The sequence below is a fragment of the Vidua macroura genome, chromosome 5 (genome assembly GCF_024509145.1).
Source record: "Vidua macroura isolate BioBank_ID:100142 chromosome 5, ASM2450914v1, whole genome shotgun sequence".
In the NCBI taxonomy this organism is placed as follows: domain Eukaryota; kingdom Metazoa; phylum Chordata; class Aves; order Passeriformes; family Viduidae; genus Vidua; species Vidua macroura.
This window is the reverse complement of record NC_071575.1, coordinates 71,356,117-71,382,856: the sequence shown is the minus strand read 5'-3', so window position 1 is coordinate 71,382,856 and position 26,740 is coordinate 71,356,117. Positions and strand designations below refer to the sequence as shown.

Below are 26,740 nucleotides of genomic sequence, written 5' to 3'. Positions count from 1 at the left end.
CCCAGCCACATCTTTCAACCTAAGACACATTCCCTGGGAATGAATTGTTGGATTCTGTTCTCCATGGCTCACTGGGCTCCAGAGGATGTGACGTTTTATCTGTCACCAGCTGGACAACTGATTACAACCTCATTTTGTGCCATCCTCCTCTGTTTGGAGGAATCTTTCTAAACTGTAAATCAGCTTTGACTCTGCCCTGGTGCACAGAGTTGCTCTGTGGTGGTTTATTAAAGTTGTAACCATTTGATTTTTTATTTGTTGTTTTGTTGTTGTGCTTCAAGGAGGGTCTGGAGATAACTGCTCATCATTCTGGGGTTTCATTGATGCTCTTAAGATCTTCCCCCCAACCCTTTTTTTATTCTCATGTCTCAGCAGTACATTGCATAAATGATGAGCTCTTAGTAAACCTGGAGTAAAGAGTTGGTGCAGAACAAATTCACCAGTGAGATATAAAGTGAGAGAAGAATGAAGAAGAGTATTGGACAAGAAGCCTTTGGGAAACTACAAACCAAAATTGTTATATTGAAATCAATACTGGGGCTTGACCTTTCTGTGCTAGTGGATACTCTAAAACTTCCTATTGATTTCTCTTGTAATGACATGTTTATTCCAGTTTCCTGGCACACGTGTGGAGAACAAGGGGGAAAACAAAATTATGGATTTCTTTGCAATATTCATTTTATATTTCAGTGAGATAAAGGTATGAGGAGCATCTTAATGTATCTTTAGTTCATATGGGGAGTGAATTAATTGTGGTGAAAACTTCTTCAAAGCATTCTTTTCCTCCTAAATGATTATTTTTTCCCAAGTAATCAGCTACGTTGAATTGGGAAACTTGCTTTTTCTTGTAGCATTGTCCTCGGGGGGGCAAAAAGCTCCATTTTAGGAAATAGTTGTTATTTTGTCTTCTGCCACAGGGACCTGTTGGTATTGTTTAAATTAAGTGGGAAAAGAGTCTGGAAAACTCCCATCTTCTCTGCTGCTGACAGTCAGAGGAAAAGCTGGGAAAACTCTGAAGCAGTGAAAGTGATGATAATTCTTTTGATTTGGGATAGCTCAAAAATAAGAGTTTAATATCTCCTGGCAAGGGAAGCTGCACTGGTTTGGTAAAACCAGAGATTCTAATTGATAATCACATCAAGGAAGGCAATTTTATAGGGGCAACTGATTTTATGAAAATTTAAAATAAACCCTTTTTCCTTCTGTTGGAGTTCTGGCTGCTGAGAATTTTAGGTTTTCTGTGCTGGCAGGCACTGACCCCCAAGAGAACACTGCATTGACCTGAGGCCGTGGAGAAGCTTCCAAAATGGAATGACAGAACTGGGATTGTGGGGGTGGAGTTAATTAGAAGTGTGTAATATCACAAAGTAGAAAACTTAAGAGTTTAGGGTTTTAGAATATAGTAATATATGCAGAGCTAAGTTAGAAGTTTTAGGGCAGAGGCTGGTCCTTCTTCTCCACCTTCTTCATGGGTTTGAGTAGTATTTTGTAATTAGACAGAAAAATCCCCATTGTGAACTTTGAGTGAATAGTTACTAAGTTAAAAGTGAAAATAATTTAAGTATAATTTATTAATTAAATAATTTAACCTTAAAAGACCTCATAACAAAAGATTGATAACCATTTTGTACCTTACTAATGAAGAACTGCACAACTCACTACCTACAAAGGTATAACAGAAATAAGAAATAATAAACACCTAAATCTAAACACAAGCTGTGATCTCAAATACCTTAAATCCCAACCTCAACAAAAGAAAAAAACCCCAAAACCCAACATTTAGTGAATTGTGTGAGGATAAAAATATTAATTATTAATTAATTATATTATTACATAATATTAGTATATAATATAATTATATATTATATATTCTTATTATATTATTTAAACAACAATATTAATAACATTAAGAATAGTAATAATAATGATAATGGTGATGATGATAATAATAATAATAATATAGTTAGGAGGAACCTAACTATAATAATTACTTTAAAACTTAAAATTTAAAAGAAAAACCTTGGAGTGCCAAAGGGCCCCTTCAGCCTCAGGACTGTGGAGGCAGCAGTGGATTTTGGGCTCCTGTTTTTCCTTCCCAGCTATTCCATCTCTCCAACATTTTTTCCCCCCTCTCTCAGCAGACACTTCCCTTATCTGATGTCAAGCTCAGCAAAAGATTTTGCTGATAGCCTTTAGCTGTAGGTGGTGCCTGTTGATTTTTTTTTTTTTTAATTAAGATTGGGATTAAATAGTGATATGGTGTTTCTTGTTTGGATTCAGATGATTATTAGTTCTTATTTATATTACACTCTTTATAAGTTGTGAGTTCTGTAGTATTTAATAAGTTAAAAACGGAGACGTATTTCTTTTTTTATAAGGTTTTTTAAGGATAAGCTGTTTAATTAAGAAATGATACTTAAATAATTTTAATTTTAATAATTAACTACTTGTGTCTCATTATGTGGATTTTTAAATTTAATTATACAATATAATAAACTCATGAAGAAGGAGGTAAAGAAGAAGGACAAGTTTTGCTTTAAAACTTCTGTCTTGTTTTATATATATTATTATATTCTAAAACTTTAAACTCTTGATTTTTTATTAGGTGATATTATACACTCTGTTTTAAACTATACACTCGTAATTTTAGTTTTATCATTCAATTTTGCAAGCTTTTTTTTACAGCTTTAGGTCAAGCGCAGTGTTCTCCTGGGGGTCAGTGCCTGTCAGTACAAAAAGTGTAAAATTTTCAGCAGTCAGGGTTCCAACAGGTGCCTTTTTGGGCAGCCAGCTCTTCAGACCAAGAAAGTTTAGTGTGTGATTTTTACCTGCAAAATGTCAAGGAAGCATAAAAATGTTTATGAAGTTGGGAAGTATCAAACTGCCTTAGAAGCCTGTTCAAGTTTTATTGTTTTCAGTGAAAAAAGGTATTGTTTTCAGAAGAAAAAAGATGTTTGGCAATGGCAGAGTTACCCTCCAAGATTTCCTGCTCTGATTCTCCATTAATACCATTATGTCTGGCTCTCAGGATATGGAGAGATGAATCTTGGAGATGGGAGGTGGAAATTGGAGAAAGCAGAGCTATAATTCACTCCTGACTTTATAAACCCCAATTTTCAAGGGCTTATTTTTCACATGGATTTTAAAACCTGCCATCTCAGCTGACAACTTGGATACCGAGGTTCATCTTGATCAGTTTATTTTCAGGAGAGATGGGAAAATGACTTGCAGCTAGTGAGAGAGCATCCACAAAAATAATCCTGCTTCATAGTTTCAGATTCAGGTAGGAAAGAGGAAAATTATTCCCCCCCCGGCAATTTTAAACAAACCTTTGCTTTCAAACTGCTGAGCTCTTTCATTTTGAAAAGCAGCAAACGAGCAGCTGAGAAACACTTAAAAATAGTAATAATAATAATGATACTAATAAAAATTTTTCCTAACTGTCACTTCATTTTAATGGATAATTAATGTTGTCGTAATTCCAGGACTGCTTTTGCAGATCCCAAGGGGAAGGCTATTAAGTTGGAAAGTAATTTCAAGTAGAGTTATGTGGCTAGCTAAACATACACAAATTATGTAAAGCAGTTTTACAATTCTAACTCGGGTTTTCCGTGTCCCTCTGGCATAAAAGTGGGAATTTGCTCATCTGTTTTGCCTCTATGTAATACTGATCTAAATGCACATATTTTAAAAGCAATGGCTTTATGAAGTGTAATTAAAAATCCCCTCAAACAACCTGCCCCCCTTTCTACTCACCCCTCCTCCTTCCAACACCAAACACTGCCCCAAAAACACTCCCACAACTCAGGAATCTCCAAGAAAACTCAACCACTGACAAGAGTCACTGTCCTTGTTGCTCTGAGTGTTCACAAGCTGTCCATGGAAGTGCTGTTGATAAATTGAATTAATTGGAGTAAGTTGAGTAGATAACTGGGATTTGAAATGAGTCTTGGATCTTGCTGATCAAGGACTGGCACATAAAATCACGTGGCCAGCCATTAGCAGGGATTTTTCCTTTGACAGATGTTAGGCTGGGGTTGGAAGGCAGCTGGGAAAGGGAGAGGGATAATGAGGCTGTTCTGCTGGATGGTGTGGCTTGGACTGAGTGTTTGGGTGATGTGCCAAGTCTGGTGTTTGAAATAGGGGCAACTGAGGCAGTGATGGTTATGTGGGATGAGGTGGAAACGCTTAAAATTGTATTTTCAGTGTTTGCTTGGGCTTGAGAACAGACATCATGGAATTATGGAATCATGGGATGGTTTGGGTTGGGAGGGACCTTCACGATCATCTCAGGGGCAGGGACACCTCCCACCATCCCAGGCTGCTCCAGCCCCAGTGTCCAGCCTGGCCTTGGACATTCATCCAGGGGCAGCCCCAGCTGCTCTGGCAATTCCAGCCCAGCCAGGAATTCCCAATTCCCAAGATCCCATCCATCCCTGCCCTCTGGCAGTGGGAGCCATTCCCTGTGTCCTGTCCCTGCAGGCCTTGTCCCCAGTCCCTCTGCAGCTCTCCTGGAGCCCCTTCAGGGCCTGGAATGTGCTGGAAGCTCTCCCTGGATCCTTCTCCTCTCCAGGTGAGCACCCCCAGCTCTCCCAGGCTGGCTCCAGAGCAGAGGGGCTCCAGCCCTGCAGCAGCTCCATGGAATCCTCCAGATTTGCTCCAGCAGCTCCAGGTGCTGCTGCTGTTGAGGGTCCCAGAGCTGGACACAGAACTCCAGGTGGGAGTTCAGCCTGAAGAAAGATATCCCTGATCCCTTCCCCTCCGTGTCTCTGCTGTGGAACACGTTCCAAACCCATGTGGGAGTTGTGTGACAATGTGGGATGGACAAAGACAAGAGAGGGGTTACTGGGATGGGAAAAGGTCAGTGCCAGCTCAGGGATCAGTGCTGGAATCACTTCACTGTTCTCAGTACCGTGTATAATGAACCAAGGGCTAATTTATATTCATGTATGGCAAATGTTAAGGAGGAGCAGTCAGCCTGAGGAAGAAGTGGATATGGAATAAAGCGATGGAGTTCTCATTAAATTTAATAATGTGAAGTTCAAGCATAACTGCTCAGAAGTGTGATCTCTTCCCTCTTCTGCCTGTGCCGGAGTCACAAGAGCTCTTGGTCACTTGTGATGGATTTGTCAGAGAGTTTTAATGATGCTGGGTCTGGTGGGTAAAGTGGGGCCAATTTGGTCTCTGTCGTCACATTTGACTGGTTTTGCACTAAGGCCTCATGAAATGATGATAACTCTGGGTTTAATGAGCTGTGTGATCCTTTTTGAGTTCATATATTCCCGTGATCTTAAAGCTTCAGCATTTTGGGTTTGGATTTGGAATCTTGAAATCATGGAATCTTTTAGGTTGGAAATTCCTTTAAGATGGAGTCCAGCCATTAATCCAGCACTGCCAAGCCACCACTAAACCACATCTCCAAGTGCCACATCTTCAAGTTGTTTAAATCCCTCCAAGGCTGGGGATTCCAACACTCCCAGGGCAGATGTGCCAGGGCTGGACAATCCTTTCCATGAAGAAATTTTCCCAGTATCCAAGCTAAACCTCCCCTGGCACAGCTTGAGGCCATTCCCTCTCCTTCTGTCCCTGTTCCCTGGGGTTAGATCCCAAATTCTCCCCTAGCTGTCCCCTCCTATCAGGGAGTTGTGGAGAGCCAGAAGGTCCCTCCTGAGCCTCCTTTTCTCCAGGCTGAGCAACAGGAGCACCAAAAATGTGAAGGCAGAATGTCCTTTTGACACCAGGGCTTTCAGGTGCAGAAAAATGATATTTTCTGTTAATTACTTGCATGATCTGAAAGGTTTAAAAGTGAATTTTTTGAACAGTTGTTAAGAATGTGGTTGCTACTAATGTTAGGAACAGCTCCTGTCACTTGTGCTGTGCAAAGTCTTATGTGAGTGGAGAATAATGTTTTTAATGAGTGAACAGTGGTAGAAACTTCAGTTTTGAAGAACTTCTTTGTGTTTTCAGAGACTTGACCTTCCAGATAATTTGCTTCCCTATCTCTGTCCTTAGTTACGTGTTTGTAAAAATCAGATGAACTTGAGGTAATTTCCCCGACTTTGCAGACAGGTGAGATGGAGTCGGAGAAATCTCCATTTCACACCTCTCAGAGCTCAGCTCAGCTGGGAGATTTTTCCTGACATCTCTCATATCCTTTCAAATTCCTCGTCAGCTCCGCCGATTTCCAGCCGTGGCTTTCCGCGGCACATCCCGCGTTCCGCTCATGAAATATTGAAACTCACAAACATCGTTCACTCATTAATATTGCAGCGTGGCCTAAACTCATTGCTCAAAACATTTTTGGGATCTTCTGCGAGCCCGTCAGGAGGAATTAAGGAGCTTGCTGAGGTCCAAGAAAGCAGAAAACCTCATGAATCCTCCTCGTGTTGTATCTTATCTCCAGTTGGAGAGAGTTTTTGGGTTCCATATTGAATGATACCTCGTTAAATTTTTCCCTGATTCATAGAGGACAGGATGATTTTCCTGACAGTGGACTTTGAAACAGGGAATATTTTGATTTTTGCTAGGTTGGAAGTAATGAAAAATGACACGGTTCATGCTTTAGGCTTGAGTGAGTTTATGGTGGAACGTCACAGATCCATCAGATTGTGTAGCTTGGAGACTGTAATAAAGATAAAACAACTGGCAAGTAATCACTGCCCCGAAAAAATAGCAAAAAGGAAATGCTTCGGCTTTGATAGTGTAATAAATTTCCAATATCTGAAAATAAGGGCTGGAAATGACAAATCACTGTATTTCTCTAAGAGTATTGTTTGCCAGTTTTGGATTTCTGTGGATTCTTGATTAATGGAGAATAAACCGTGAAGTGGCCATCAAAGCACAAAACTAATATTTTTCAGCTTTTCTCAGTGTGTTGCTGTTGTCTCTGAATTAAAAGGTGCTTTTTTCTTAATTAACATCTGCAGGTGTTTTTCAGGAACAACAGAAATGGATATTTTGAAGTAAACAAAAGAGGGAGTTCTTGTGGATTTAGAATTAAATTACTCATCTTGTTATTGTGGCTAACAGGGGTCATGCTGGGCATGAGGAGAGTCCTGGGCCATAAATCCACATGGCAAAATTAACAATTTGCTTTTCTTGAGCTTAATTAAAAACTAGATGTGAAAAGGATGGGAACTGCTTGGAGTGCAGCAAAGTTTTATTAATCTGGTTTTTTTTAGAGTGTATTTTTGTATTTCTTGTGATACAGAAATCCTTGGCCCTCACAGATGCTGTCTTGTTTGAGCCTGAAATTTCTATTTATGTGTTTCAAATTCTAATTTGAAAGTGGAGCCACTTCTATATTTGGCTTCTCTTATCCTATTGGACTTGATATGATGGCTGTCAGTTATTAATTTTAAGTCATGACTTAATTGAGAAATTATTTTTCCTCTTGTTTTGCTTTGTGTTTTTATGTTGTTATTGCTTGATTTTAAGAGATGTGGGTTAAGTGGTTCAGTCTGTTTTAGATAATGCACTGAAATATTTGATGATTTCACAGGTAAATTCTCTTGTGCTTAATCTTGCATGTAGGACATTGATAGTTCAAAAGCTGTACAATAACAAATGCCACATTCCGTGCTCTTCCAGAAAGAAAAGAGAGGAATAAAAAGATGGAATGCAGAAGCAGAAATATTATTTTGGTGAAGTATTTTTCCTTTGGTCTGAAGCTCTGCTGGAGAAGAGTTTGGAATGGGTGGTTTGATCACATGGATTTGATTTCTGTACCTCCTGCCCACATCTCAGAAAATCAAATTTAACAAAACCGGGCTTTTTATATATTTATATTTTAAATCTATTTTAATTTTTTTTTTGTATTTATATAGTTTTTTATATATGGGAGTATCTTCCAGAATTCCTTTTGCTTGTTGTTATGTAATTGCTCCTCGAGGTGAAGTGGTGCCTTTTGTGTTCAACGTGAGCCAAATCTGATCTAGAGGTGGAATGTACTGCAAACATTCTTTTGATTAAAGTGACTTCAGGACTAAAACACTCAAAAATTTATCTTAACAGTGGAGCCTAAATATGACAATATGATAACAAAACTACTCAAATTCTTGTTATGCCCCTCCGACAGGAATAAATCTTCTGAGATCCCTAAATCCTGGGTGATTGGCTTGTCAGGATTTACCCATCCTCTTACAAAAAAATACAGATACATAGATTTTCTTCATAGCATTAAGTTAAGAGCGTTGACGTTCTCAATGACAGTGCTGGGGAAAGGCAGGAATTGTTGCTTTTTTTGTGTTTGTTGTCTGCTATAAAGCAGTTGAGAAATGAAATACTGTAAAGTGTTAACGCAGACTTTAACTGGAGCTGCTTCTTAATGCTTGATGTGTGTTTTCCAATAGCACCATGAGAAGTGATTGCCTTGCATGCCACACTTCATTAAATCAGCCACTCCACACTTCTTAAAGCAGTATTTCATAATTATTTAGAAGGATTTTATTCAAAAAGATATCAATTGTGTGGGGAAAATGTATAGCCAGCAGGCTTTTCTGCTGCTTCAGCAGCTTTTTTAACATCCTTTCTGTATAAATGATCAGTGTAATGCTCTCTGTTGTCTGGAGTTCTGTGCTCAAACACAAGAACCATTAACTTGAGCCTTTATCTCTGCTGTAATTAAAAATGTCCCTTGAAAAATTCCTGTGGAATTCCTGGAGTAGTGACAAGTTTATAAATATATATATATACATACATACATATATATATATATATATATTTATATTTTTTTTTCTTTTTTTTTGCTTTTGCCTACATAATAATATAATTTATTACTGTAGATCCAGCTGATGTTTGCCTTTATTTGGTACATGCTGAATGCCAGGAAAATGAATTTGTAATGCCAAGGAAAAAACCCTACTGGAGTTGATGCAGGCGAATTGTTTGCGATCAGCGGGATCTGGGAATGTTTGTTTCATTAAGCTCCTACAAGCCACCCAATTATGGAACTCAAATAAATGAAAATTACTTCAAAATCCCGCTTATTTTGTTAAAAACTCTGCTGAATTTCAATCAGTTGAGATGGCTGTTTAGGAATTTTGTTTTGGGAGTAAAAACTGCCCTAAATGAAAGTTTGGTGGATGCTTGAGGAATTTAACTGGTTGTGTTGTGCAAACCTGGTCACACAAATGTGGGTGAGAGTTGATAAAACAGAGTTGAAATTTTTGCTTGAAGGTGCTGCCAGGAGCCGTCTTGGACATTAAAAAGTTCCTTTTTGGCCTAAATTGTATAAAATTTGATAATGAAATAGTGTCATTTTCTTTTATAGCAGAACACCCTGCAAGGAAAGGGAAAGGGAGGAAAAAATCCAAACAGTAAAATGCATTTTCTTTGACTGAGGTGACTTGAGTGACTTGATCTAGATTTAAATGAGAGATTAGGGAGAAGATCTAATTTGATGTAAAAAAGAATTAAATACAAATATCTGAGTATTGTGGGGTTGATTTGTTTTGGTGTTTTTTGGGTGCTTTTTGTTCATGAGGTTTTTTTTATTTTTTAATTTCTCAGCATTTATAACGTGGAAAGTTTTGGCTGCATTTTTCAGCTATTTTATCTGTAAAATATATTTCATATATTTTAATGACTCTGCTATGTACAGCAGCATAAAGAAGAGACATTTTTAAGGGAAAACCACTTGCAGGAGGTCAAATCCAAGAAGGATGAGGAAGGATCTTCCTTCAGTCTCGGGAAGCATTAAATGCTCTTTGTTGCTCACCAGAAAAAGGTGCTGAGACTGCTATTTTGACACTTTTTTCCTTTTTAGAGAAAACATGATTTCTGCAATCCAAAAGACAGCCAGCATGTTTTGACTGTGCTGTATGAAGGATTGTTATGATTGTAAAAAGGATTTGTTATATCAATCCTGCTGGAGTAATTTGGGGGACCTTGGGAAATCACTTAATGGAATTTGGTCCATGTCTGCATAATCTGACTTTTTTATTTTTTTTTTTTTTTTAGCTGGAGTAATTGAAGATGCAGCTTAATAAACTTTTATAAAGATTCCCAGTTGGTTGCTGCATTTCAGAGGGTTTGGAGCTGAGCACTGAAGTAATACATCTTGTAATTGTCTTTTTTCCTCCCTACCTCACTTAAATGTATTCCCTGGGGAAGAATCTAATGTGCTCTAATGCTGGTACCTTTTACAAAGTGACCCGACTCATTAGGATTTGTTCTCCAGAGCTCCCTTGACAACAGATAAATGCACTGAGAATATTGAAGCTTCCTCTCCATCACTCTTTAAAAAAAAAAAAAAAAAAGAAAAAAACACCAAAAATCTATTTGAAACCCAGTGTTTCATAGCTCTATTACTGCTCTGAGTTCCATGCTCGGTGTCACAACACACAAGTTTTATTCACTGAGTGTTTCCATGAAAATGAGACGTGGTGTGCTTGTCTCAAGTACTCCATTGAAGGTTCCAAATCTGTTTATGGCTTGTGACATAGAAATATTGAGAATTTTCCGTGCCTGGAGTTACTTTTATTAACTCTGTTCCAACAAGTTCAATAAACTATTTTCTCTGCTCCTCTCAGATCGCTGGGAAAGGTTGATGATGGTTCTTCGATCTTCGTGGAGCTTGGGAAATGGATGAAGTCCTTGGGTTTATGGTGTGTTTAGAGGGAGGAAAGCACTTCCCCAGTGCAGGAAAGCTTTTAGGTGGAAACTGAGTGCCTGCTTGGCTGCTGGGAAAAGGATTTTCCTGGAAAAATGGTGCCATAAAACCAGATGAAAACCCAGCTAACCAACATTGTTCTCTGCATCTTAAATAAAATATATTTAATTGAATCAGTTTTAATTCCTATGATTTAATGAACAGTGATGTCAAAACTTGTAACTTTTGTGTATTCAGATTTTGATACTTCAATTTGAAATAAACTTCTGGATTCTTTTAGTGATTATTTGTATTTAAGTGTCTTAAGAAGCCAAGAGTAAGAAGAATTTTTGTGACATCTTTTAAAGTGACTTGTCTACTTTGAAACTACACTTGGAAAGTAGATTTTGAATTTTCTCTCAGCCTAAATCTCCTTGCACCTCTTGTAGGTTGAAACAAGAACAAATGTACGTTCGGGATGAGTTTGGCAAGCTCCTGGAACGGGAGAGGATCTCCTCAAACGAGCACCTGACTCGAGCCATCCTTCGGGAGAGAGCGGCCACAGAGGAGGAGCGGCAGAAGGCTCAGCGCTTTGTGAGTCCTCAAATGTTGGGAAGGGTGGAAGTTTGACAAGGAAGTTTCACAGCTATGTGTGCTTGGCAGAAAGGTCTCTGAATGTAGAATTTGAGAAGGAAACAGAGATGGAAGCGAGTTTTGATATAGAAGAATAATAGATGTGTAAGTTGAGAATTGCTGAGCCTGTCTTGCTGGACAACTAAGAAGGCAAAGGTTAAGTCGAGTTGAGAAGAGGTTTTATGGCTTAGAGCAAAGGATAAGCTGGCCACAAACAAAAAGATGTTTTTACCAAGCAGAAAGACACCACAGGCAAACAAGACATGCCGATGTGGCAAGCAGAAAAAAGTTTAGTTATCTGGCTGTTAATTTTCACTTGCTTCAGAATATCAAAGTTAGCAGCTGTGTCATCTCGGTTTTGATCAGTCCTCCTGGTTCCATCTGTGAAATCTGCAAATACCTGGTGGTTCTTGGGTGCAGGTTTGTTACCACCAAACAGATCTTTTCCATTTCCACTTGTGGCTCATTCTTTGAAATGTGTACTCTAAGATTACCAAGAAGAATTTTCCACTGCAAGAAAACTGAAAAAGAACTTTGAGCTTAAACTGTAACTCCTGTGACTGGATAGCATTGCCCATAACATGGCAGTGCCAGTGGTTATGACAGGCTGTGGGTGAGAGGAAAGGGATACATTGGTTGATCATGTAAATATGGCAATGCCAGTGGTTATGACAGGCTGTGGGTGAGAGGAAAGGGATACATTGGTTGATCATGTAAATATGGCAATGCCAGTGGTTATGACAGGCTGTAGGTGAGAGGAAAGGGATAGGTTGGTTGATCATGTATTAAGATGCCCAGCAAAGAGAAATGCATCATGCAATGGAAGCAAAACTGAGGGGTCTTCAGGCTTGCCTACAGCTGGAGCTGACAGCTGTAGGTGTGGCTGTGTCACCCAGAGGACTGCTCTAACATCTTGGATACAATAAACTGCATGTTGAAGAGCCAAATGAAGTCCCACATCTCTCCTCTCAGGCTCTTATTTTCAGATATTTACAGAAATCACAGATTTTCCAAGCAACTTTCTCCTCAGGCTATTGGTAGAAGAGGAGAGCAGATCTCTTATTTATTTTCTTTTTTTTTTTATTTTTTTCATGGCTAGGTAGCAGCGTGTCATTTTATTTTGCTTAAATATCCTTCTTTTAAGGGGTTTTGCTGCTTGTTTCCAACTTTGGAACCAGCTCAGTGAAAAATTCTGTTTGAAAGAATAATCTCTCGTTAGAGCTGATGTATTAAACCTTCCTGACAAGGAAATTGGAACATATGGTTGGCTATTTTCCTTAGAAAACTGACATTATACAGTTCAGTCCATTTCAAATGTCTGACAGATTTATAACTTCCTCTATAGAGTGTTTGCTTGCTGTAGTGAGTCTCTATTGACTCTTCTTTCTAACAATAATCATTGCTGTCTGAGGTGGGAATATGCTTTAAAAACATAAATATACTTGAGTGTGAATACTAAAGAAATCATTATTTTCAAGGCAAAAAGTTTAAAATACTTAATGTGAGCATTGCTGTGAAAATAAATGGGAATTACTTATGTCAGCAGCAACATAAATATTTGTTGGGCTCTCTAAATCTGGAGTAAAATCCAAAGTTTTTAAGGTTTATGGGTTGGTATCTTTGTAATCAATCACTTCAATAAGCAATAGCTTTGTTTCTGCTGTGGGATTTAAAATCTGATGTTCATGTTATTTTTCCAAATCCCAATTTAAAACCAAGCCAATTCAACCCCAGTGCTGGTATCTTTTCCAGCCATTTCTGGATGCTTTTTCACCTCTGTGGTAACGTTATTGTTGAAGAATAATTTCAGTGTTGTAAACAAATGTTGAATATTTTGTCATTGTAAAACATGGGAACAAAGGAGAATGGAAAGGAATTATGACCAAGGTACAGCCTTAGTTATATGCTTTAAATCCTTGGTTTCTTAATGTTGTGTGGGAGAGATAAGGGTTTTGTGGCCTGGAGCTAATGAGGAGCTGAAGATTTATAATGGAGACTATTATTTGCATAATTACTGGGGGTTTGCATCTTTTTCTCCCTGTTGTGGTGATTTTGGGAAGCACAAGCTGGATTTCTCCTCAGCCAAATGCTCGAGAAATTCCTTATTACAGATATGAAACTGCTTTATTTAGTTATTTTGCTGCTTAATTTTCCACTTGCTTCAGAATATCAAAGTTAGCAGTTGTGTCATCTCAGTTTTGATCAGTTCTCCTGGTTCCATCTGTGAAATCTGCAAATACCTGGTGGTTCTTGGGTGCAGGATTGTTACCACCCCTGCAAATTTGCCATTTCCACTGTCGCTTTTTCTTTCTTTGAAGTGTGTACTCTAAGATTGCAAAATAACAGTAAGGTTTTTGTCTGTTTTCTTAAAAATGAAAATATTGAGTAATTCTCACTTTCCTATAAGTCAGCTCCTTTATTGTCCTTTAACTGGCCAGATTTTATTTCTTTGGCTTCACTGCTTACCCTAACCTGTGCATTTATTTCCTCTATCAAAGCTGAATTCAAAATCTGTACCACAGGGAAATGTATTTCTGTGTATTCTTTGTCAGGTACTGTGAAGAATTCTGTGTTCTAGTAAACTGCTACAGCAGGTTTGTATTTTATGGAGCCTAGGTTTGATTTGTCAGACTCTTCTTGGAGAAAAACGAAAGTGTTCCTGCAGTGTCAGTGGCAAAATAAATTCCTTTGCTGCTGCTAAATTGTTCAAATAGAGTAAAAGGAAAAGAAATTATGGTGAGGAAGAAAGAATTTAAGTTTTCCTTTGTGAAGGGTGCTAATTCAGGTTTTAATAAAGAGATGTAAAATTAAGTCGCATTTCCCATTCTTGAAGAATTTGAATACCAGCTGCTGCTTATAATCTCAGAAAGAAGAAATTTATAGTGTTATCCCAAATGTTAGAATCAGCTTTTTGTACAAATGAGGGGGAAAAAAAAGGATGAAATGATGTGTTAAAAAAAAGGATGTGTGTGTTTAAAAAAAAAGTGTGAAATGATGTGTTAATACCTGAAGTAGTTTTGTGCTGTGACATGTCCCAGGACGTGCCCTCAGTTTGGGGGGGGGGGGTGGCAGGTGGGATGTCAGCTCCTGCAAAAACATATTTTGGGGCGATCCAGAGGTTTGCAAAGCAATAATTCTGACATTTGTGGCAGCAAATGTAGATATTATTGTTCAGAGTGGCATTTCCAAACCCTGGAAATCCCTTGTGTGAGGATTTAATCAACTCTTGGTGCTTAACTGGTCAGAAATTAAGGCAGCTGCTGTCGATTCCTGTAGCAATCCTTTACATGCCACTGACTGGGAGTATTTTGGACGCAGCCTGGCTTTCCTCATCCCACAGATTTGGGGTTGTGTCTTGGAAAAGTGATGCTCTCCAGGTGCTGGGGAGGTCTTGGATCTCCTCTGGCTTCTCCTTCATCTCTGGCTGGGGGAATATTTGATCCTGGAATGAGCTGAACCTGGAAGAATGAGGTGGGGAGGCCCTGGCAGAGTTTTCCCAGAGAAGCTGTGGCTGCTCCATCCCTGAAGTGTCCAAGGATGGGACTTGGAGCAGCCTGGGACAGTGGAAGGTGTCCCTGCCCATGGCAGGGGGTGGATTGAGATGATTTTTCAGATCCCATCCAACCCAAACCATTCTATAATTCCAAGATTATCCTTTTTTTTTTTTTTTCCCTCTACTTTTCCCTCATCTTCAGGGCTGTTCCTGGCTGTTTTCGGGGCTCCCAGTATGTCAGAGGTGGGTGCAAGGAGTGCTTTGATGGTGAAGAATTTATTTATTTTCTTCTTTTCTCCTTTTCTGTCGTGTCAGTGCAGATATGAGCTGAGGCAAATACTTGACAAAGCCATCCTGCAGCCCTTTCCAAATGCAGCCAATCTGCTTTATGACAACTCCAAAACCAGCTCCTTTGAGGAAATTGCAGAGTCTGTGTGGAGGGCAATTGTCAGGGGGGCAAAATGAGAACTGCTTGAATTGGCCTTGCCACCAAACGAGGTGGTTTTGTTCCTTTAGCTTTACTCACTTTGGAATTGTGACATTTGCAAAGCATCTCAGTGTGATTTCAACCAAAGGACAAAGTGCATCGTGTGCTTGAAGTCAAGAACTGCAGCTGGTTAAAAATACTTCCTTTTTTTCCACACACTTAGTGTGGATATGATGTTTTTTTTCCTGCCCATTCCTCTTGAAAAAGGGCTTCAGAATAAATCAAATCTTTTATTTCAGTCCAGCCATAAAGAATTTTGATGGTGGTTTGGTTCTCTGCAGCAAAGGGTGAAGCTGAAGGTCCTTATGATGGCTCCAAGAACACTTTAATTATATTTCATCACTTAGACCTGTTCTCTGCCATATTTATTATTGGAGATTTTTGCTACAAATCTAAAAATTGGGCCTGGTTGAGTTGGGCACAGTCTTGTAGAGTGGCTTTCAATGTGGTGGCTTTGCCATAAATAGTTTATTGACGTTCCATCACTTGAGTCATTATGAAAGTCAGGGTGAGACGAGGAGAATATGGAGTAGAAAATCAATAGTTATCCAAAGTGCAAAGGACCTGTTGTATTTCCATCTCCTAATAATGACCTGGAGTGTACTGTGAACACATTTGCTCCTCTGTGTGGACTGAAACGAGTTGTCATTAGGAGCCTTTATGTTAGAAAATGGTTTTATTGAGCTGCCAATGACATTAAAGTCTCATTTCCCTTTGAAGAGGCACAGAAATATTGTTCTGTTCATGTGCTGGAACCAGAACATAAAAATTTGATTATTGCTATCATTAGAAGTCTGTATCCATACTAATACAATTACATCTATTTGCCCATGTGTTGTTCCAGGCTTTCACTGAAGCACCTGTTTGAGAGTGAAATCTGGTGGTGCTGAGGAATCTCATTGTTTTGTAAATTACTTTCTGCACAAGAAGTTCTATGAAAAATTCCTTGCTCAAAAAAAAAAAAATCAATTTGGTAGAAGTATCTTTATATTAAAAAGCACTCTTTTTTTTGCAGTTTAGGTCACTGTGATAATCAGATTATTGGAGATTTTTTTTTCCCTGGCAAAATCCTATTTGAGATGTGAAGTTCTTTTACTTGTCTGAGCCCTGAAATCAATAGACAAAATACATTCCTGGCCATATCAGAGCTGAAGTGTGTTGAGTTACGTGAGGAGGAAATCTGACCTGTTGTCATAATTGAATATACAGGTTGTTAAAATCGAGTCTTTTGCCCCTCTGTGCCTGAACTGGTTTGGTGTTTTCCCCATCACCCTGGAGTGACTGGTCCCAGTCAGTGCTGGGCAATGACCTCCCCTTTGGGGTGCATTTATTTTTCCTGTCCTCAATTCATTAACTTTGTCATGAGGACGTTTCCTATTTTCCATAAACAGATTAAATCCTGACCCTTCCTGCTCTTTCCAACCAGGCCTGGACAAACCGTATTTTAAGGATGACTTCACTAGGAAATACCAGGGGGAAGAATTAAATGAGTTAAGGCATTAGTTCTCAGGAGAAGAGTCTGTTTACAAACCTGCAGTATTTATTACATACCTCATTTAGCTCATTCATCATTTTAATAGAAAAATGAATCTTTTTAGATGATTCTGAAATAATTTGAGGTAAACTACACAGCCTGAGGCAAAACAGGATTGCTTGGTGCAGGGAGGGCTTTTGGAGAAGTAAGCACAAGCAGAGACTGTAATTCACAATTTATGGCAGTAACAATGCTAAAGGCTCGCATTTGAACATGAGATTTAAGGTTTGGGAAGCACATGGTACAAAATTAAATCTACTGACAGTTGTTTTGTCTCTTGTTCCTCAGTTTTATAATTTAGAAAGTAGAAATTTTTCATGAAACCTCCTTGAAAGTGGAGATTTGGGGAGTTTCACTCATAAAACCTTATTTAGTCCTACACACATGGGTTTTTTTTTGTGATGATTTTATGCCTTGGAAGTGGCAGTTTTGTTGCAGCAAAAGCTCTTTTTCCTATGGGCAAACCTGGATTTGGTTGTTCCTGTCCTAGAAGACAGGAGGAAGAAGGTATTTTGGAATATTGAGGATGGGAGCTGTCTTTTTTTGTGTGTTTTGTTTTGGGGGAAAGAAAATTGGTTGGTTTTTGGAGAAGGAAGTGGGCTGCAATGAGCAAGACATTTACATTTGGAATATACACGATTCTACTGCACTGACTGCACTCCTATTCCTTGGAATAAACAGAATATTGCTCCTTTGGTTTATGTCTCTCCTGGCACACATTCCTTCTTCCTCTCCCTCTTTTTTAGCATTTCTACTGCAGCACTAAAAGGTTTGGGATAGAAATTCAGGTTTTTGGGGTAGGTCTTTTAGGGGATCTTAAACAGGTGATGTGAAACTACTGTGTGAGCAAGAAGCTATTGCTAAGCAAATAAAGTTGATAATTTTCTCCCCAGTAAGAAAAGGGGCTGCCTGTCACATATTTGCAAATCATGAATGATTTTCTTATCTGGCCTTAAAGAAGTGAAGGCCCATTTGATGAAAATTAATTAATAAAATTAATAAGTGAACCGTTTTCCCTCCACCTTGATAGAGGAAAACGGTAAAAAGAATTTAAAATAGTCTGTGGGTGGTGCTGGAGTTGGAGTCCCAGTATGATTTATCACATAAACTGGTGAATAAATGTTTTATTTCCTCTCTGAAATTGTCGTGAAGGGCCTGGGAACCACAATTTGCTTTTTCCTGGGTCTCTCTTCTGTCCCTTTACAATGCCCATGCTGACATTTAAAATATTTGTTTCAGTGGAACAACAGAAATAATTTTCTCCTTCTTACAGCATTTCACTTGGCAACATGTTATAGATGTATTTTTTAATAATTTTTCTGTGTAACAGTTAATGGCTTTTTTTTACCTCCGTGTCAAAGTTTGATAGACAAGAAAACCACGGCAAAATGAGACTTCTGAAGGCAAGCAAAGTACAGAAAAGGAGCATTTATTCTCTTTAAGCTTTCTTTTTGAATGGCGAATGTGTTTTGATAGTCAAGCAGCATTTAAAGCGTGTTATTTTTTAATTCTTATATAGCAAACCCCAAGATATTTGAGTGAAGCAAAATTAATCACTGTGTTATTTCGGCATTCAGATGAAGATCTAGTGCTTTACAAAGCCTGCTGCTCCATCAATTTGTTCTTTGGGTTGAATTCAAATTGAGTTCATTTTTATAGATTCACTGCATAATACTCTGCTCTCTCCTCCCTCATTCATTAACCAATTTGTTCGTGCTACTCCCTTTTTATTGAACGGCAACAAAATTGCCCTGCTATCTCCCCAAATGAATATCATCATTCCTTGTCATGCATGGGCAAAAAGTGAGGCTAATAATCCCTTTTTCCACACACCTTCCCTCTTTCAGGGACAAGACTTCCTTCTGCCCTGGAGGTAGCACGAGAGGAACGTTTAAAATCCCGTTCTTTGTCTATAAATATTCCAAGCCAAGCTCCTTTTGATTACTCGTGGGCCTTTGGAGCGTGTACACCCTGCCAGTTGTGTGACACAACAAAAACCACATCAAAGCCTTGTCAGGGCTTGTCCTTGTACATGACACGCTACAAATCCAGGCGAGGGATTAAAACGTGTTCGCTTGACACCGCGCTCGAAGCGCGACGCGGGCGAGGCTCCTCCACTCAACAAAACAATCGCCTGGGCCTCTCTTCCTCTGATTTTATTCAGTATTTCCTTGCTCTCTCATTAAGCTGTTTCTTGGGTAGGGATACATTCACTTCAGAGTGCTCTAGTTGTCCTCGTTTTGGGTTGGATTACCAGATTTAGGTGTTTTGAGGGACAGAGGGATGGAAGTCATCAGGCAGTTTGTTTTAGGGCTGTTTTCAGGAGTGGCTGAGGTCACTTGGTGTTGAGTTTTTATCTTCTTTTTGACAGGGCTGGGATGAAACGTGTGAGATGGTATTTCTTGTTCAGACTCAGATGTTTATTAGTTCTTATCTGTGTCACAGTCTCACAAACCCTGTGTTCTACAGCACTTTAACAAACTAAAAATGGAGCCCCATCTCTCTCTCTACAAGGCCTTTTGAGGATAAACTGTCCAATTAAGAAATGACACCTCAATTATTTTCACTTTTAACCCAATAACCAACCACCCGTGCCTGCAATGTGGACTTTTTTATCCAATTACACAAAACCATCCAAAGCCATGGAGAAGGAGGTGAAGAAGAAGGAGCAGCCTCTGCCCCAAAACCTCCATCTTGCTTTATAGATATTCCTGTATTCTAAACCCTAAAACTCTGGGTTTCCCACCCTGTGATATCACACACTTCTGTCCAAACTCCACCCCCACAATCCCAGTTCTGTCATTCCATTTTGGAAGCTTCTCCACGGCCTCAGGTCAGTGCAGTGTTCTCTTGGGGGTCAGTGCCTGCCAGCACAGAGAGTCTGAAATTCCCAGCAGCCAGGGTTCCAACAACTTGATTTGCTCAGCTTGGAGAAGAGCCTGAGGGAAGTCCTTTTTAGATGAAATTTCAAGTTTTTAAGGGTTTTTTAATATCTTTTTAATATCTTTTCGTATCCGTGGCTGTCTGGAATATATTGAGGTGCTCAAGTGTTGTAGCAATAGGTGCCAATACAGTTAAAGCAGGTGTACACAAGTTAATTAAAAAGGATATTTCAGGGAGAGGATGAGGAAAAAAAGTGGAATGTCATGGTGAAGTCTGTAGGTTTTGGGGGGGTTTTATACAAATTTTAGGAAATTTTTCAGTCCTATCAAGTGTTACATAATCTGTTCTTTAGTAGCTGTACCACAATGTGCCTGGGAGAAAAACTACTCTGCCTCCTTGTTTTTTAAAGAAAGGAAGAGTTTAATGTAAGGCTTAATAAATTGAGGTTGTTAAAACACCCTCTTAGTTCAGTAATAAGAATTAATCTCCTGACAGCCCAGTCCTCGTAAGGCTGAGGGTCTTTGATTGCACTCAGCCCTGCAAAGTGCAGGGGGCTTTGGAGCTGGGAATTCCACCTCCTGCCAGGAATTGTGATGCTGATGGTGTTTGTGTGTCCAGTTGGGTGTTTGGGGAATCTGACACAATACTACAAATGGAAAACAAAAGTAAACTTTGAATAATGTAAATAATATAATGATTTTAAGACAAAGAGGCACCTTCTGATGCTTTGTGAAGGCTGAGCTGGAGCAGAGGCTGGGCAGAGCTAAAGAATAAAGCAGGGATTTATTAAAGGATCTCCTCCATGGATCCACCTTGGGCAGCACCAGAGCCCAGCCAGGGCTGCACCCAAGAGGAACCAAAGTGGTCCCAAAATGCACGAGCGCTCCCGGGGGCTCTCACTGGGATCAGCTCTGCTCCATTTGCACCTTGCACTTCATTGTCCCATTCCAGCTTTAGCCCAGGCACTCCCATCCTGCTTGTTTTTCTCTCTCCAGCCCACGCTGTTTGTGCTCCTGGGCCTGAGCTTTGGATCATTTGTCCTTGGTGCCCAGCTGGAGCAGGAATTGTTTTGTCTCCCTGCTCTGTGCAGAGAGCTCGCCATCCCATAATGTAAAGCTCAGACCCACACACTAAAGCAGTTCAGAATCTGAAAAACATAAAAGCTAAACCCTGAGGCGTCGCTTCCACTTCACACAAGTCCTGATTTCAACAAGTAGCCAACAAAACTTTAATTTTGAAAGCAGAAATTGGTTTCAGCTGTCAGTGCTGTGAAAAGTTTCACACAGGAGTGATATAGGAGAAGTTTGTCAACATAAATTTGGGGTGGCTGAACCAAAAGAAGATGATAATATTTCTTGTCTCTTTACTTTCAGTAATTTAGTTGACTTTGGAAAAGTCAACTAAAATCCACCCCTCTGATAACATAATAAGATACTGCAGTGTCTTTTTCTTAGCAATATTTGAATTCAAATCACGCTTATAAATAAATCTCATTACTTCTCATTTTCCTAATTATCATGCAGATAAACAGTGGGAATCATGACATTAGGATAAGTAAGTGGTTTATGATATTGCTTCAGAGGAAGAAAGTCTTGCTGTTCCCCCTTTTCCCCCCTTGGGCCATGCAGGAGTAATAAATGAGTAATTCTAGAGTAGTTTCTGATGGATGCTTAATGGGGCTGTGCTGGAGCCAAGGGCTGCTTTCTGCAGCAGCTGTCACAATTCCGAGTCATTAACACACCTTGAATGCTTGCATTTCCAAAATCAAATCCAAAAAGCCATGACTTTGAGAAAGGAGTTTGGGCTGCAGGCTGAGTGAAGTGCTGGGAGTGTAGAGCATGGAGAGTGTGAGTGTGAATTAAAATAATTCAAGTCATTTTGGAGGTTACAGGTTGACTTTCAGAATTTGTTTATGTCTTTAAGCCTGTGATGAACTCATTGTGTGACTTCTGCACCCTTTTTGGTGGTTCCTGCCTTTGGAGCCAGAAACTGCTTGGAAATCTTTTGTGAGGGAAGAGAATTATTGTGTGCAGCAATAATGAGTCATTTCCAGTGTATAAAACAACTGAAATATTCAAATATCCCAAATATTCAAGTCATGCCAGCAGACTCACAGCAGTGGCTTCGTGTACATAATATTTTGGAGTGAGGAAATACTTCTGTGGAATAACTATCAGGTTTTCTTGTAATGCTCTGGAAAGAAGGATAATTAGTGGGGGTTGTTTCTGCCTTCATAAAGGGACATCTAAAGAAGTGCTCAGATAAAGAGGTCAGCTGGATCTTTGTTTTACATCGTAGTAACTCATGTCATATTTTAATTTTCCTGCTCACTTTTATCTGCCTGTTTGAAGCACGAGCAAAACTCCCAAACGCTCGTAGTTATTCCTTTTCAAAGTAACCATGTAGGAAGGAGGTACTGAACTTGAGCAAATCATTCTTTGAACCAACTACCTGCCAGTGAGGGAATGCAGAGCACAAAAATAGCAACCTTTGATCGGTCTGGAAAGTGAATTTTAAATTTTTCTACGAACAGACTTGACCTTGAGGAAAACAAGGGGATGTTGACCCTCAGCACATCTGCAGGTGACACCAAGCTGACAGAGAGTAGGTTTGGATTGGAGATTATGGAAAATTTTTTCTTTGTGAGGCTGAATTGGATGTGGAATATCATGGAAAAAGCTGTTAGTAATTATCTATTCAGAGTGCTGAGTCTGGTGCCTGAGAGTGGGTAAAGGTGATAAATAAATGAGATTTAAAGATTAGAGAAGTACAAAGTTCAGGACTGAAGTTCACCAGAGAAGAAATATCACATAAAATAACTCCTGAAATAATGATTTTACTGTGTTTTGTTGTTTTGATGTTGCTTGTTTGACAGTAAGTTTTTTCTGTTTTAAAAAACAAATTTTCCTTTTTTTAATCTTTCCAAAGTCCAGAGAAGTTCATATCATATTTTAGATATTGGGGAGAAATAAATAAGAAATAAATAAAACTCTTATTCCATGTGAACTGCTGGACAAACCCAGGACATTCTTAAAACTTTCCACGTTGTCCTGAAAACAAAAATAGTTTTTACTGTTGGAATTGTGACTCAGTGTTGGTTTGGTGTAGGCTCATATCTGAGTTTTAATTCTTCTTTTTAAATGTGGCTATTTATTTCTAAATTCTGCTCTTAAACTGGGTTTTTTTTTGGTCATGTTTCTATCTAAATTTTCCCCAATACCTCAAATCTGTTTCTTTCCATCTCTGCCAGCTCCTGGAGGTTCCTCTTGCCCTTGGTCACCCCAGTTCTTCATTTTTGCTTTCTTTTTCTCCAACTCTCTCCCTTTTTTTCCTCTACTTATGGAAGAACCACAAGATCCTTTTGACCCTATCTTCAGGACAAAATTCTGCCTCTTTTCTCTGATGCCTGGGAGTTTCTTCATTCTTTATTTTAATTTTGTCCTCTTGGCCTCTACTGCCTGATGCTGCAATGTTCCAGAGTTGGTGGAAGGAATAATTGCTAGCAGAATTCCCTATAATCCCTGCATTCCTGAGAGGACTTTTTGTGTTCTACAAAGCTCTGGAGATCTCTGGGCTCCCTTTTTCTATTTTATTTTATTTTTCCCCAGGATCTTATGGACATGGTTAAGTTAAATTTGACTTTATTGGAGATAAAAGGAGGAAATGCCCTGAAACTGTCATGGTGGGCACGTCTCTGCTGGCTCTAACCAGATTCCTTGGAAACTCCATGAATGCTGAAATTTCTCAGCAGAAGAAAATGAAATTCTGCTTATTAATAGTGAAGGGTTTTCTCTCTTTTTGACATGGATGAAATGAATTTGGCTTAGGCCCTCAGAAAAGGTGGAGATGAAGCGTGGAGCATCTTTTAACTCTCTCTCGTGCTTCTGGAACTGTAGCTCGAGGGTCCGTGGAGTGGAAAATGAATGGAAAGTAATTTTATTTTATGGAGAGGGTGACACGAGGTTTTTGTACTGGTGGAACAGTAAGGAGACAACTATTTCCTTTCCCAGTAGTTTTCAGTGCAAGTCTGATCATAACTTGGAAGGAAAAGAGGAGTTTTAAAATCAGTTTTGCTGTTCACATTTGGTTTTAAGGGTGTGATGATTAATTATGCAGAAGAACAAAACTAATTAGGGGAATCTCCAGTTTATGCTGCCTTAAAAGTTTAGTATTTAGATTTTTTTCTGTGTAGTGGCCTAGCTATAAAGCTTTAATCCAAAGTATCCCTGCACAGTCATTGGCCAAGAGAAGAAACATTTTCCCTGCCAACATTTCAGGTGGTTACAGGTGTCATCAGCTGTGCCAGAATTTTTCACCCTCAGATCTCTTTAACATTAAAGAAAAACAGGTGCTTTCAGAGTGCAGTCTGAGCTGGTTCAGATGTCAGCTTTCTGACAAAGTGGATTTTCCTGAAGAAGTGGCCATGTCTCCATAAATGCCTCTCTGGCTTGAGGGCTTCTGGTTGTCTTCCTGTTATATAATTAAGGTGATTAAACTTATATAATTAATTAAGGTGTTAAACTTCTATAATTAAGGTGCTTTTCACACCAAAGGTGTAAATATTATCATGACCTCCACATCCATGGCACACAAAAGTTGCTGATTATAAATCAGAAACATCCATGTGACAGGACAAGGAGCAGTGGTTTGAAATTGAAAGAGAATGGATTTAGGTTGGATAGAAGGGAGAAATTTTGTCTGATGAGGGTGGGAGGCCCTGGAATAGAATTCCCAGAGTGGCTGTGGCTGCCCCTGGATCCCTGGCAGTGTCCAAGGCCAGGTTGGATGGGGCTTGGAGCACCCTGGGATAGTGAAAGGTATCCTTGCCCATGGCAGGGGGCTGGAATTAAATGATCCCAAAAGTCCTTTCCAACCCAAACCATTCCAGGATTCCCTATCAGAACTTTTTTTTTTTCCTTTTAAGAATTTGTGAAGAACTGGGGAGAGTCAGGGGTTTTACACTGGGCTCCCTTTTCCCTTTGAGATCTATTGTACACTCTATAGTTCTGTTAATTTAAAGTTTTAACTCTTTGGCCTTAAAATCCCAAATTTGTACTCATTCCTGCATTCCTTGGGATTGGGACATGTCCATGATTGGGGCAGGATTAATTATGGATGTGGCCACAGGGGAATGGAAGTAGATTTAGAGCAGTTTTGGTGTTGTGCTGCAAGTTCTCATGTGAGGGCTTCCCTAAATTTCTGGAGGAGCTGCCTGTGCTTTCCTGGGATTTCCTGCTGTGTTCTTGGCAGGATGCTGTGATAGCACTTTAAGAGAGTATTAAATAGCTTGTGTAAGTTGTTCCTTTAAGTTAGAGTTTCTATAGAACAATTTTACAAATTGTTGCATGTCACAGCTGTAAATGGGTCGAGCACATCGCCGAGTGCGGAGCTGACAACAAAAAAAAATCAGGGCTTGTACTACTAGTGAGAAGAAAAAAAGCTATTTTATACTCCATTAAACTGTTACACATCATAAATAATTTATGCTCAGCCTGCTCTGTTCTGTAGCAAAGATGATAAACTCGACATTTTTGGAGCATTTTAATGGATATCATCATTTTCATGAATTTCTCTGTAACAGAAACCTCATTCCTGCAGTATTCCCCTGGTCATTGTATGGATGGAAGTGGGTTAAATGATCAGAGTACATTCCAAAGTGAGTCCTTGAGTCTTGCTCTGAGTTCCACAATCTAAAATGGATTTAAAATATATTATAGAATGTATTTGAGTTAGAAGGGACACTACAGACGATTTAATTCCAACCCCCCTGTTTTAGGCAGGGATGTCACCCACTCGAGCAGGGTATATATGTAGTGTCTAGATGTAGTTTTGCTAATTTTAATTAATATTCTAATTTTTATTGGTTATTTCTATCATTTCCAGAAGTGTCTAAACACCTAATGTAATATTGTGAGGATGTCTCTGTTTCCAGACCAGAATATTGATAATTTTTCTACTTTATACTGAACTTTCAGATAATTCATACATTTTCTCAAGCAAACAAGGAAGGTTTTTAGACTGTTTTGTGTTCTTAAATATGTGCTTTGCTTTGCCAGTGAAAATGTCTTAATTTTTTCTTAGTGAAAAACTCTCCAAACAAAATAGCATTGTAAAAATAAAACATACCTGGAGATTAAAAAAAAAAAAAAAAAAAAGCCCAGACAACAAAACTGAAATCTTTTGGACAGCAGCATTTTTAAAATGTGGAATTTAAAAGCTGACTGAAATTTTCAAAGTTGTAGATAAATGTCTGAATGGAGAACTAGTTCTGTTTATTCATACAGTGTTTTTATACTTCTGAGTGTGTTACCTCTGGGTTTTCCTGAGGTGTGGTGCTTGATCTGAACACCTGAAGGGCTAAAATGGGGCTTCACTTGGAGCTGCCTGATTTCCTTTTGCTAATGGAAGTATAAAATGTGATATTCCTAAAAGGGAACTGCTTAATCCAGTGAGTGATGCAGAGGAAGTGTTCAGAATTGATATTTGACTTGTGGTAAAAGTGCTGGATTTAAGGATGAATCCAGAGTGCCATTAATAGAAATTACAGTTCAGGTTCCAGTGTTGGTGGTGGGAGTTCATCCTCAACTTAGAAATGAGATAACATCCACTTTTTATTTTCCTGTCAAGACTGCAAACATTCCCCAAAGGAATCTTCTTTTTGACAAATCAGTTTTCATGTTTATATTCCTACACAAAATACAATCAGTTGGGTTGGAACAGTCCTTAAGATCCTCTGGTCCAGCCATTCCTCAGCACTGCCAAGGCCACCACTGACCCACGTCCCCAAGTGCCACCTCTGCATGGCTTTAAATCCCTCCAGGGATGGGGACTCCACCCCTGCCCCGGACACCCTGTCCCAGTGCTCATTATTTCACTGATAGTATTGATAAAACACTTGATATTTGTGTTTAATACCATTGCAGTGTTGAATTCTCAGTGATGGCAGAGATATTTTGGGTTTTGTGTGTGTTCTTCAAAGTATTTTTGTGTAGATTTGTAATAGAAACGTCACCTTAAACTTGTTTTGTATTAAAGGAATAATGAAGTAGTTTTGGTCTCTGTGAGAGAGTGGGTATGTAATTACAACTTGAATTCCTCTTTGTTGTTACCTGCTCCTTT

General features: G+C 39.1%; 1 protein-coding gene across 4 annotated transcripts in view; it reads left to right on the top strand.

The window, feature by feature from the left end:
- CHCHD3 (coiled-coil-helix-coiled-coil-helix domain containing 3) overlaps nt 1-26,740 on the top strand; it is a 131,303-nt gene that overhangs the window by 24,917 nt on the left and 79,646 nt on the right. For all 4 annotated transcript variants that reach the window (XR_008437352.1, XM_053978847.1, XM_053978849.1 and 1 more), the window contains exon 4: nt 11,041-11,185. Coding sequence is in view for 3 of the 4 variants with exons in the window: in XM_053978847.1 (XP_053834822.1) it covers nt 11,041-11,185 (145 nt within the window). In the remaining variant the exon portion in view is untranslated. The remainder of the gene's footprint in view (nt 1-11,040; nt 11,186-26,740) is intronic.